The 13,249-nt window shown below is 42.4% G+C and overlaps 1 protein-coding gene across 2 annotated transcripts; it reads right to left on the minus strand.

Annotated features, from left to right (window-relative positions):
- Positions 1–8,117: 8,117 nt before the first annotated feature.
- Positions 8,118–11,476, minus strand: zgc:113184 (uncharacterized protein LOC553745 homolog). 2 transcript variants are annotated; one of them, XM_049000384.1, is made up of 5 exons: positions 11,215–11,476; positions 10,690–10,747; positions 10,156–10,277; positions 9,663–10,063; positions 8,118–9,531 (listed from the first exon to the last, which is right to left on the minus strand). In XM_049000384.1, exons 2-5 carry the CDS (start codon positions 10,728–10,730, stop codon positions 9,343–9,345), a joined length of 753 nt encoding a protein of 250 aa, XP_048856341.1. In that variant the 5' UTR covers positions 10,731–10,747; positions 11,215–11,476; the 3' UTR covers positions 8,118–9,342. The 2 variants fall into 2 exon arrangements, with proteins under 2 accessions (XP_048856341.1, XP_048856342.1); XM_049000385.1 differs by having other exon boundaries at positions 11,096–11,221.
- Positions 11,477–13,249: the final 1,773 nt, after the last annotated feature.

Raw genomic sequence — 13,249 nt, forward strand, 5'->3', positions numbered from 1 at the left:
TAACTAGCAGAGCAAGACCTGTGAGGTCTGCCCTCCTGGAAGAGCTGATTAGGATATGAAGATCCGCACGTTGGAATTTTGTTTCTTGATGGTCTTGAGTGGGCTGAGGAAGCTCAGCAGCTTTATTAGCAGTAACGTTCGTAATAACGACACAGGGATTGGCTCAAAGAGTTTATGTGAGCGAGTTCAGGGAAGCTGTGAGACTCGGGCCCTGAGGAGACGAAGCCCACGCTCTCTGCAGTTCATATAGCTGCCTGTTCACAAATGCTAATGTATTCGTGTTATTTCAGCTGGTTCTCTGATTCTCGGCTTTCTTCCTCAGGCTCTGGCTGTCGTCAACATTTCCTTGTGAGGTAGAAGGAATGGCAAAGGCAGGACCACCTCATAAATATCTCCTGTGAAGGCACAGGGCTTCTAAAATTAGTGCATGGTGAATTACACTGCAGATGTTAATCACCCCTTTTAAAGGGGAACACTGCAAAAATTAATCGGGTGTGTTAAATGAGGGGAAATGTGCAGAGCTCCGACCCCCCAGGACCGGAGTTTGACACCCCTGCACTACAGCAAAGATATAAGATATATAGAACCAGGTTAAGAAATATTAGTAAGCAATTAATAATATCCATCCATCCATCCATCCATCCATCCATCCAACCATCCATCCAACCATCATCATAACTGCTTAACCCCAACAGGGGTCGCGGGGGGATCGGAACCCATTCCAGGAACAAGAGGCATAGGTGGAGTGATTAATAATGTAGTGTTCATTACAGGGCACATACACATATACAGTCATGTACAGTGAGAAAATGTGGGCACTCCATTAAATATTTAATTCTTTATTAAGAAATATCAATATTAAATCTTCTTTAAAATTTATATGTAGATAAAGGCAATGTAATTGCATCACCTATGCAAAGTCAAGAAACAAATTCACTTATTTAACAAAGTAAATTACTAAAGATGGCAATTCCTACTCAGGAAAAAGTTAGGACACCCTGCACCCTCATAGCTAGTATTTCCTCTTCGGCTGAATTGACCTCAATGTGACATTTCCTATAACCATCTATCAATCTCTGACATCGACTGGCAGAAAATTTTCCCCGCTCTCCAGTGCAGAATTCCTTAAGCTGTCTGATGTTTGAAGGGTGTCTTTCATGTGTCTTTCAAATCACGCCACAGCAATAAGATTCAGATCCAGGCTTTGACCTGACCATTCCTTTTCTTGTAAGCCATTCCTTGGTAGATTTACTGGAATTATTTGGGTCATTGTCATTTGCATGGTTCACCCCCACCTCAGCTTCAACTTCTGGACAGATGTTTTCACATCACGTCCTCAGGCACCCTCTGATATGCAAGAGCAGCAAAGCAACCCCAAAAGACGACATTTCCACCCCATGCTTCACAGCTGGTATGAGGTACTTTTGCTCAAAAAGCTATCTTTGGTTGACATCAAACATGTCCTCTGTCACTGCGCCCAAATAATTCAGTTTCAGATTCATCTGTCCAAAGCACGTTGTTCCAAAAGTCCCGGTCTTTGTCTATGTGGGTCTCTGGGAAACTTCAGTGCTGCCCAGATGTTTTTTGACAGCAAGGGATTCCTCCTTGCATTTGTAGGACTTCACAAGGAAAACCAGTTACAACTATGGTCACCAAACCTTAAAGAAACAGAATGGCTTACGACAGAGGCAATTGAGGGATGGTCTTAAATGGTTGCTTATGCAAAGGAAAACTTGAAACCCTAAATCTTAACAACTATATATTAAAAATTTCAAGGAATGAAAACACGAAAGGAAACTGGCTGGAGATCATTTCCTCACACAAATGGCTGTGGAGGCCTTGAATGGGACCCTCTGTTGTAGAGTAGGAGACGCAATCTTCCTTTGCGTGAGCAACAGATTAACGTTTACAAACACTTGACATGACATCCAAATGCGCAAGATGTACTGCATTTTAGGTTTTACCAGTGGCTCATTCAGTTGTACATTTTTAGTTTTTTTCGTATAAAAGGAGTTTTCAGACAAGTCATCAGGGCCTTCAGTCCTGCCCTTCCTGGCATAAGCTCCAGGCTCAGCATAACCCTGTACTGGCTAAAGGAAAAGACAAAAATATATACATGCATTTGTGGAACCACTTAAATTTTGTACAGCTTTTACCAACTGTCTACCTAAACTGAAGGAAAATAGATTAATCGCTATAGATAATGTGGACTTAATTAGTTGTGGCTGCCCTTTGAGATGGATGTTTGGTCCCATCGGTTCAGTTCCGGTTCCCGATTTATAATAAATCACTGACTTCAGCTGCATCCCGCTGGAGACACTCAGAGCCTGGGGGCTGATTGCAGACATACTGGCCCTGAGGCACTGAAAAAGCAGATCTGCCCACCTGCAGTTCTTTTGTTTTGTCTGCCATTATTTCTGTCATTATCAAAATGATCATTCTCAGGTTCAATCAGTTGGTTTTGCTTACCAATAAGCAGATGGACCTATGAAGCTGGTCAAAGAGAACCAGAATGAAACTCTGAGGTATTTAGCTTACATTTTACCCAACATAACTATATGTATTTCTTTGCAAAAGGAAGTTATCTACACATAGGCAGCACATCCCAGCAGTGCCACGCTGGAAACCTCTAGCAAATCGGTCAAGAATAGTTTCAGTTGAATGTTCTCATCATTTCAAATGAGTTTTAGACAGCTGACCAGATCTACTGAACAGGAAATTTGTTGGTTTCAGTTTGAAATTATAGCAAGACAGACCAGTTTAGCTACCAAAAAAATTCAGCAAAAGACTGTAATATACAGACAAAACGTTCCTTGCTATCGATCTGTTTTCAGCAGTATCCGAAAAACGTGCATTTTGTCACTTAAAGTGACACAAAATCATTCCTATGACTTAAGACACTTAAAGGTTAAGGCTTTTACTTCCACCACATTTTCATAGCCATGTCAAGAAAGGGAACCTGGAAAAGGTATGAATTTAACTCATCTGCAAAATGCAAGGTTTTCACAACGTTTAAGCTTATGGGTGGGAAAGTGACAGTCAAATATACTAGCATAAGAACATAAGAACATAAGAACTATACAAACGAGAGGAGGCCATTCGGCCCATCAAGCTCCCTTGGGGAGAACTAAACTAATAGCTCAGAGTCGTTAAAATCTTATCTAGCTCTGATTTAAAGGAACCCAAGGATTCAGCTTGCACTACATTACCAGGAAGGCTATTCCATACTCTGACTACGCGCTGTGTAAAGAAGTGCTTCCTTAAATCCAGCTTGAAATGTTCTCCCGCAGGAGTGCAATGTCCCCCCATCAAACACACATGCTTGGTGTTATTGGTGTACAGTCATTTATGTGGAGAAGTCATTCAATTAGAGCCTTTTTTATTTTGTAGGACTTTGTTTTACTCCTGTATTTTGTGTGAAGTGGCTTGTTCATCAGCGTTGTGACAGCCGACAGGGCTGCATGCATCTCCTGAAGAAGAGATCTCTGTGAAACCTCGCGTAATATAACTCAAAATGGGCGTGACTGTGTTGCGAAGGTTGGAGTTGGGTAACTGTGTGTCATACTGAGGCAACACACATGCACCACCCCCCACCCCCCCCCCCCCCGGCATTGCAGTTCAAATTTTGTTTTTGTTCAGAGCTCAGCGATGTTTTCTCCCACCAAAGCACTTGCTTGCATGTCCTCCGCTGGTTTGATCCTTGCGATGCTTCTGCGAGCCGGGCACACCCACATTAAATCCATTCCCAAGTTCCTCCCTGTGTAACGAGGCACCAATGCCATGAAAAATCACATGTCGGTGAGCGAGAGTAAACAGGCAATACTGTGCAACTGCCGGGTGACTAAGTGGAAAACTCCAGAATGCCGACAAAAAACATACATTTTTGTGTGTTCAAAAAGCTCTGCATGTTTCTGCTGTACACATAGCCATGCAGTCATATTCACCAGGAAAGGTCACGCATTCCTACTCAAAGTCTTTAAAAGATGTTCTTCACAGAGCATATGTTAAAGGACTCATTAGCACTCAGTGCATCGGTGCTTACTGAAAAGTGCATGTTTGTTTTAAACATTAATTAGCACTTTGCACAGTATGGAACTAAAATTCTCTATCAAGTGCTGGGATAAGGCCGTGAAATGTATCTGTTAGCTGTTCCTCATAACCATATGCGTTTCCCCACATCTCCTCATCGTTCGCTGTATTACTTATATGAGAGCCATAATTACTGCATTTTCCATTCCCAGGACATATACACTACATGACCAAAAGTATGTGGACACCTTAACATCACGCCTGTATGTCCTTGTCGAATGTCCCATTCCAAAACCTTGGCCTCTAGTATGGAGTGTTGGTCTCCCCTTTACTGCTGTAACAGCCATCACTCTTCTGGTAAGGCTTTCCACAAGATTTTAGAGTGTGGTTGTGGAAATTTCAGCCTATTCACCCACATGAGCTTTAGTGAGGTTAGGCACTGATGTCGGGTGAGAAGGGCCTGACTTGGGGTCGCAGTTCCGATTTACCCCAAAGGTGTTCAGTGGGACTGAAGTCAAGGCTCTGTGCAGACCGGTCATGTTCTTCTCCCACCAACCTAGCCAAACCATGGATTTATCGACCTATCTTTCTGCACAGGGGAACAGTAATGCTAGAAGAGGAGAGGGGCTTCCCCAAGCTTTCGCCACAAAGCTGGAAGCGCACAAGTGTCTAAAATTTATTGTCCTGTATGCTGATGAATTAAGATGACCCTTCACTGGAACCAGTGGGTCTAGACTAAACCCTGGACAGGAAACCATTATGCCCTCTCCACCAAACTCTCCCTTATTCACTGTGCACAGAGGCAGGCAGTGCTCTCCCGGCATCCCTCACACGCAGATTCATCCATCAGACTTGAGAATATGTTTCCACTGCCCCATAGTCCAATGGCAACGTGCTTTTCACCAGTTGAGCCAACACTTGGCCTTGTGAATAACGAATTGGCCATGGAAACAGCTCCGGATGGGCAGTCCTTGCACTAACAGTGCTTTCCGAGTCAGTTTTAAACCCTGTAGCTGACGTTTCAGCCAAGGAAAGGCGTTAATGTGCTACGTGGTTCGGCGCTCTGCGCTCTGGCTTTGTCAGTGTGCGTGACCCACCTCCTCATGCCTGAGCTCTGAATGTTCCTAGATGCTTCTCCTTTACAAAAACAGAACTAACCATTGACTGAGGCAGGTCTAACAAGGCAGGAAGTTTATGAACCGATTTGTTGGAGTGGTGGCATCCTGTGAAATCACCGAGCAGCTTCTACTATCAATGCTTGTCTATGGAGATTTTGTGGATGTGTGTTTCATTGTATTCACAGGAATGGGCTTAACTCAGTGTCTCTCAACCCGGTCCTTGGGGACCCCCTGAAAATTCACATTTTTGCACCCTCCCAGCGAAAATGTGAACTGTCTGGCAGGGAGCAAAAACATGGACCGTCTGGGGGTCCCTGTGGACTGGGCTGAGAAACAGTGGTCAAACAGCTGAACTCAATAATTGTAATTGGTGTCCACACACCTTGCCAGGCAGTGCGGCTGATGGCTGACACATTCCAGCAAGCGCACAGACACAAAGCATTAAACACTTATTTTTGTTGTTGTGTTAAACAGTTTCCTGAAAATTGCCTTTGCTTGGGTTTGGAAAATGCAGCAGTTCTGCTAGACATTCTGAGACGAGGTGAAAAACATAAATCAGCCTGTGAACGAGGCATTCTTCATTGGGATGTATTTCAGAGGCACAGACAAACGTTTTCACAGCTTGGACAGAAACATGCCAAGCGGATAAGCACAGGCCGCATCTGGATATATTTATGAAAAGCAATTAGTTATTACTGGCACCTTAAAATGATTTCAAACTCATAGCCTGATAATGTTTTCAAATTGCTGTTTTGTTAAAAATTAAGTATTTCAGTACTATTGCCTGCTGTAACAGACTGGCCATCACTTTTAACCTGGACTTTGCATTCTGTCCCCTATGACCTGACAGAAAGTTTAAAGATCAGAACCAATGTAAGACATTTTATGTGAGAAGACCACGTCTCACTTTCCATACGTCTGTCTCTGGAGGACATTTATGAAAAGCTGACAGGTTGGAGCCTTTCACTTGCAAGTTAGCAGCTGCCAAGCTACAGTGACAGAATAAAACACTCAACTGCTGATACTGAACTTTCCATTCTGAGCTGCGAGTGAGTCATGGTTTCCAAATGGTTCCCCCCCCCGAGACAAACATTATAAGGTAAAGGTATGTCATACTGCAAGGGGCAGCGTGGGGCGCAGTGGGCTAAGCCTGTGTGCCTGTAATCGAACCCCCCAGCTCCCTGGGCATCACTACAGAGGACTGCCCTTCACGGACAACTTGAGGGAGGCATAAAGACAATTAATAAAGTATCAGTGATTATTATTATCACATTTATGTGACACTTTTATCAAAGCAACTTAGAATTTACATATGCTACCTGGGATGTGAACTCATGCCCTTTCCATCATTAGTATACGGGTCGACTTGATCAGCTACAGGAGCTGCCATTATTAATCACAGAAATTTCTGCAATTCCCCTCTCATTTACCATGGATTTACAGATGCAAAGAAGAAATAATGACTTATTATCTACTGTACACAGCATTTAAAACGTTGTTCAGATTTCATATGACAAACTATACTGTAAACAGCTGCAAAAATAAAAATAGCTAATGTTTACTGATAATTTATACCCTTAACAAAAATATATTCATATACGATCATGTGTTTTGGTTAAATAATGTCGATTTGTGTTAGGTGCTGAATGGGTACTGAGCGAAGACAAGAGGAGCAGGAGTCCAGGAAGTCGGGGAAGCGAAGGTTTTATTGGGGGGAAAAAAGGGTGGTACGGGGGGGCAGTCAGCCACACGGGACAAAACAGGGAGTAACGTCAATGACAGGACTGAGGGGAGACGAACAGGGAGGTGCTTAAATACACCAGACTACACTGAATGAAACTAGACACAGCTGGTGACATGGGGATTCCACACGGGGGGGGCAGTGAGGGAGGGGGCGTGGCACACGGGGATCAGACGAGTGGGGCACGACCATTTCAGTGCTGCTTAGGGTGTATTATCTGCTCCAAATAAATAAATCCCCCCCCACAATGCTATATAAAAAAGTGGTAAGCAGACAGAATGATTGAATGCTCAGTTTTTAATTACTACCAACTGTAATTACCTACATAAATAGGAATATTTGCATTTATTTAAAAAAAGATTACAGATATATATATGCATGCACACACACACATAGTACACACACACACAATATATATATATATATATATATATATATATATATATAATATATATAAAGTTGCTGTGTTCACCTGCCTTTCCATCTCAAGGGTAAATTGTCTCACCCCATCCTCCAATAGCTGTGTGAGGTGGGTCTGTCCAGCATCGTGAAAGACCAACATTTTCACAAAGGCGATCAGTTTATCTTAACTTGAAGATGTTCTTGCAGGCTAGTAAGCAGGACTGAAAGTGAAGGTTGGGCACCAGTAGAAAATCTGGTTGGTGCCACCTAGTGATTTGAGCTTCAATAGCAGCTAATTGCACTGAGCAACTTGTCAACATTTTATCAACAACAAATATTTAACATAATTTTCTTGTTCACATTGTCAGTTTAAATTATTTAAATATGTTATATTATGGCTTTATTACCTACAAATTGTCCTAATGTACAGCACTGTGCAAAGGCAGATTAAGAACTTGTTTGTTTAAAGCTATTTATCTGGGTAGCAAGTGTACATTTACTCAGAAAAAAATGTAATATTTGGAATTATGCAAATTTCATTCTGTTCTCCAAGAAGCTACTGAAATCTTGTTGGACGCCTAGAACAACACCGCTTCAGTTCCCAAACCGTTCCTCAGGAGCACCCCAGCCATTACATACAATTTGGGCGACTGCTTATCCTATTCAGGGTTGTAGGAAGTTTACAGTTTATCCCAGAGGCTGTGTGTGGAAGGCAGGGAACAACCCAAGATGGGGGACCAAGCCATCACAGGACACACTCACACATGCACACCTATAAGCAATTTGGTAACTCCAATTAGCTACAGCATTTTTTGGACTGTGGGGGGGGGGGGGGGGGGAGGAGACTGAGTACCCGTAAGAAACCCCACAATTACGCGGGAAGAACATGCAAACTCCACATGGAACCCTGGTAGAGACCTGAACCCAGGTCCCAGAGGTGTGAGGCGACATTACTAACTGCTGTGCCACCCCCAGCCATTCTATATATTAGTTAAATGTCACCATCAGCTCAATTAATTAATTAGTTAAAGCAGTTAAATACCTCAAAAAGATATGGCATGCTACTGGTGAAAAAACAGCCAGGTCTATTTGCTAGTTCCTGCAAATGCTGGGGTGACCCTAGGAGAGGTTTTCAAATGGCAAAGCTAAAACACTTTGACAAACACAAAATCATAGTTGTACCCCCACAGGAAGATAATTTAAACATCGTTTTCTTAGACTGCCTCTCTCACAGTGCTGTGTATGGTTTACTTGCTCCTTAAAACAAGCCTGGTGTTGCTCACACTGTGGTCTTACATGTGCAGCACTGTGGGTTCAATTCCCGCCCCCAGCTCTGCGAGAGGGTTTCCTGTAATTGACTGGCATCCCTCCCAGGATGCCCCCCCCCACCCCCCCCGCCTCATGCCCCGTACAGACTCCAGGCTCCCAGTGACCCTCTACTGGACGATGGATGGATATAAAATGCCTCATTGGGTGGATTTTGGATTCATTTACTCTGATTGCGGTACCGTTTTCAATTGATGGATACAGAAAACATATAGGGTTGCTAAAGGAGCACAAGTTGTTATCCAACCAAGAGTCATAATGAGTCTGTAAAAGAGCCCTGGGAGCCAATCGGTGAGGGACGCCTCATTGCACACACATGCCATGTACCTCTGTTAGTGGTGTCATGTGGATATGCATAAAGACTTGGTAATTTTACTTGGTAAAAAAATATATAGAATTAAAAATTACACCTGGAATGTTATACAGATTTGGTCCTCTCAATAATTATTAAAGATTTTTTAAAGCAAAAGTATAGGGAATTCATTTAAGTTTAAATCCTTTTTTTTTTTTACTTCTAACAGTTGTTGCATCACAAAGTGACTCATAAATGTACACTTTCAACATGAACGTATCTAGCATCCTATAACCACGAGCAGTTATCTTCTTTTCAGAAAGGGTTTGGAACACACAAGGAAGTTTAGCACACGCACACCCGCACGCACGCACACACGCGACAAACGGGGAACTCTGTCTCGTGGCAGTTTCGCCTTGCCTTCCCACGATGGGTCAGGTGACATGAGTATTGAGGTGCCGCAGAAATTCTCCTATGGTGGTAGTGTTCCCGGGGAAGACGGCCCGGCAGAACTCGCACACCTGCGACTGCAGAGCCACCTCAGACATCAGGAGACCACCAGCCTGGCTCAACATTTCACTGTTCAGGAAGGAGCTGTTCATCCAGCGCCTCTGGGTGGGAGGCTGGAGATGGAGGGGAGCCGTGACGGATAAATGGGGGCAAGGATAGTGAAAAAGGAGAAAATACATAAGAACTGGGTTCTAAAAAGCACGTCATGGTATTTTTGAAAACAAAGATTTTATTCCTGCTTTACCTTTTGCTCCTGTTCCCCTGCGTAGTTGGCCAAGGCACCAGACTTGTTAGGGGTCTCTCTCAGGCGCTGCTCCTCTCGCATAAGGTCAGCCAGAACGGTAGTAGGTGCTATGTTGCCTCCGGCAGCCCCCAAGGGACCCAGGGTAGGTATTTTGTGAACCTCCACTGGTCTGATGTTAAGTGACTCAGCAGCTTGCAGATGCAGTCTGTTCAAACCCTCGGCAAGGGGGTATGAAGCACCACTGCAACTTCCTGCCACAGGACTGGTTAAGAGCAGGTCAGCTGGGTGCTGGGGAGTGACAGGTGACGCCCTGGTTCCCACATACTCGTGCTCTTCCTCCATGCACTGGACAGGCCGAGACACTTTCACCTCTTCACCCGCATTAGGTATGTGGGACACAGCTAGACACGCAAAAATACTTTATCAAAAAACGACTTTACGAATGACAAGTGCTATTTTATCTGGTGCAAACGTGTCGGGACGTGGCGGTAACCTTGTTGCTGTTTCAGCATCTCCATTAGTCTACTGAGGAGGGCCGCCTGCTTTAAGCACAACGATCGCAAACGAAGAAACTCCATGTACAAATCCCTGTACGCCTCCTCCATTGGTGAAATGCTGAAAGACAAGTACATTCTTACACGGCCTCTGTTTGTGCGTTAGAGATTACAGACAAAATTCCACTGTTGCACTTGAGTGTCGTAATTGAGCCCAGCCCACAGAAATATTCAGACGGAAGTGAACATACTGTATAAAACAAAGATCAGCTGAAGTAGCTGGTGCTGTTTGTGGCAATATATTTGTCCTTTAAATGTAGCTAATCGTGTTTAAATCTGGTGCAGTTTTGGTCATATTTAAATAGCAGAAAAGAGGAAGCAGCAACTGCCAGAGGAAATGAGGTTGTTTTAGATTTGGGTCCCTGTTGTGTAACGTTGAACTTTAAGTAGCTCTGGAATTTAATCGATCTGCAGTTTATATATATATATATATGGTGCAGAAGTGAATTCCCAAGGAAACAGTTAATGCTTACTACTTAAAAATCAGACGACAGAAAATGTTCATGCATGACATGAAGTTCCTTTCCGAGTCTGTGGGGAAAAAAAGTTAAAATTTAAAAAGGAAAAAAGACAAGAAATACACAAAGGAATCACATTAAATCTAACTTAAAATACACCAATACACTATTCAATTTACTAATGAATCACTAATGGATTGTGTAATTACATTTGAAACATACATTTCATAATGAGCATTATCTTAAAAATAACACACACTTCATCATATTGCGCCAACTAAGGAGGAACAATAAGATATCAGTTAAATGTTCTGTACTGGCGTCCTAAAAGTGAAAAATAAAAGTTGTCAGATAATCGGTTAATACTACCGACAACAGAACTGTGGAAAAAAAATGATCGATTAAGTTTTTGCTTCTATACCGTAAGGCAGGTTAGAAGCCAATGGCGGACCACGCTTTGCAGTCCGTGCATGTAGCCGCGACACATCGGAGTGGAAACCTTAGCAAGCAAAGCAAAGTTAATCAAGGAGCTAATTTTACCGTCGATGCGCCACCTTCTTATTCAACCGCACGCTGACACTATGAGGATGACACGCTTTCTCAGCTCATCTGGCCATTGGGAGAAAGGAAATGGAACATCTCGTCGTTTACCGTCACTCCTAATAAAAGAGAGAGAGAAAAAACGAAACAGGAACTTCATCAGTAAATATGGATGTTTTATCCTGGAGCTGAATAATGGAGGGCTCGCTTGTGACGTCGGTGATTTTGTCTGCACGATAAAAAAAGCAGAATTTCTGGTCTTTTTAAGCAGATTTTTTGCGGTTGTGGCCAGATTGGCAGAGCCGCCATCTGACATGACGTAAGAAATCTTACGGCAAATCTTTATTATTCCATTATAAACCTAAAATTAGCTACATCAAAAGCGTTGGGGTTGTTTGCAAACCTTACAGACCATTTACAAGTTAATAAAACTGTTACATGCATGTAAATGTGTGTATAGACTTTACTCGAACTGAAAACCTCACGCCAGCCAGCTGACCAAAGTGGGACTACAATGTATGTGATTAACTATTTCTTACAAAAAGCGTCACACTATAATTGAATGGTGCCTTCTTCCTTGTAATGTCATTTTATCTTTTAAATAATTTTATATTACTCTTGTCAGCCGTAACAGCCATTATCGAGGGGCTCAGTAAACTACGGTTATACTATCATGCCAGTTGACTTGGTTTGTGGAAGTTCCTGTTATAGCACTATAATCAGTTTAATTCTGTAATACTGCATTGGGAGAGCTTGAATTAATACGCCAAAAAACGTAGTAAACTTCTTTATTTTCACTTGTGTTTCCCATAATACACCCAGTTTTCGGCAGTAAGTCAAAAGTATCGGCTTTGCCTCTTGTAGCAGGGTTGCAGACTTATTACGTGGTATTTTGACGGTATATTGATTTTCCAAACCAACGCTGTTTATTCACCGAGCAGTGAAATACAAAACTGTTTCCAGAATGTGCAATTCATGTTTTTTGGGACTTACTGTATCGCTGCATTATTCTTTTGATTCACACATTAAGTCACTATAGTTTTCTTGATGGCTAGTTTCAGCCAATTCGGTTAGTTCAATTTAAAAATACATATTCTTACGTCACTTCATTTAATTTAACTTTTGGACAGAATTTGAAATTGAATGAGTGGTTAAAGGTTATTAAAGAGGACTTGTTATGCAGATATCACATAATTTTGCATCTCTCTTTTGCTCTCTGAAATATTTTCTTTGTGTTGAAATGTTTATGAGTGCAGCATCCAATGATTTGTGTCAGATGTGCTACAAAGGACTACATTCAGTTTGACAAGCCATTAGGAGTTTACTGTCACACTAACAAAACAAAATGATAAATTAGAACCACATCACTAGTATTTCAGTTATGCATGTTATATGTACAAGGAACTCATATAACATGGCAAAGGGGACAAACTGCTCCATTATTATCACATATTAACATTTGCTGTTTTGCCGAAACTATATGCTGCATAGCATGATTGGTACAATTCTGACATAGGATATAATTGAGTTTTGGCAGTAGTTCGGACATTAAAAAAGTTATATTAGTTCCTATATTATTTTGTCCCTAAATATTAATTACGAATGCATTACGTTCAGCTGTTCAGTACTTTTTTAAGTAGGAGGTTGGAAATTTTCAATTTCCGAATTGTCGGGAATGCACCAGTGCATTGCGTTGCGCAGCATTACTAATAATGGAGAATATATAGAACATGTGCTTTTTCTTTCAGATAATCCATGTGCAGAATGCTGGTATCTCCATGCATTTCGACCAATCAGATGGTGGTGACTGAACCAGCTCGGTTTGGTCACGCTTTTGGCCTGGCTAGTAAGCAGGTCCATATCAGCGCGGTAACATCTCAGGTACCACCTGCATACTTTACAATGGAAAACCAGCAGTCCGCAGTGTGGGTCCGGTACGACTCGGTTTTTGATGTCAGTGGAATAGCGTCATAATTGAGCCCAGCCCACAGCAGGCTCAGTTACCGGGTTAGAGAATCAGGGGCAGGTGTGATGA

Source organism: Brienomyrus brachyistius, unplaced genomic scaffold, assembly GCF_023856365.1.
Source record: "Brienomyrus brachyistius isolate T26 unplaced genomic scaffold, BBRACH_0.4 scaffold50, whole genome shotgun sequence".
In the NCBI taxonomy this organism is placed as follows: Eukaryota; Metazoa; Chordata; class Actinopteri; order Osteoglossiformes; family Mormyridae; genus Brienomyrus; species Brienomyrus brachyistius.

Bases quoted from the DNA above. Each gene is read 5' to 3' on its own strand.
- zgc:113184 (XM_049000384.1), bottom strand. From the start codon at position 10,730: ATGTCATGCATGAACATTTTCTGTCGTCTGATTTTTAAGTA. The intron at 10,064-10,155 runs GTTACCGCCACG...TTGCGTGTCTAG, and splicing joins GATGCTGAAACAGCAACAAG to CTGTGTCCCACATACCTAAT. The intron at 9,532-9,662 runs GTAAAGCAGGAA...CTCCATCTCCAG, and splicing joins CAGGGGAACAGGAGCAAAAG to CCTCCCACCCAGAGGCGCTG.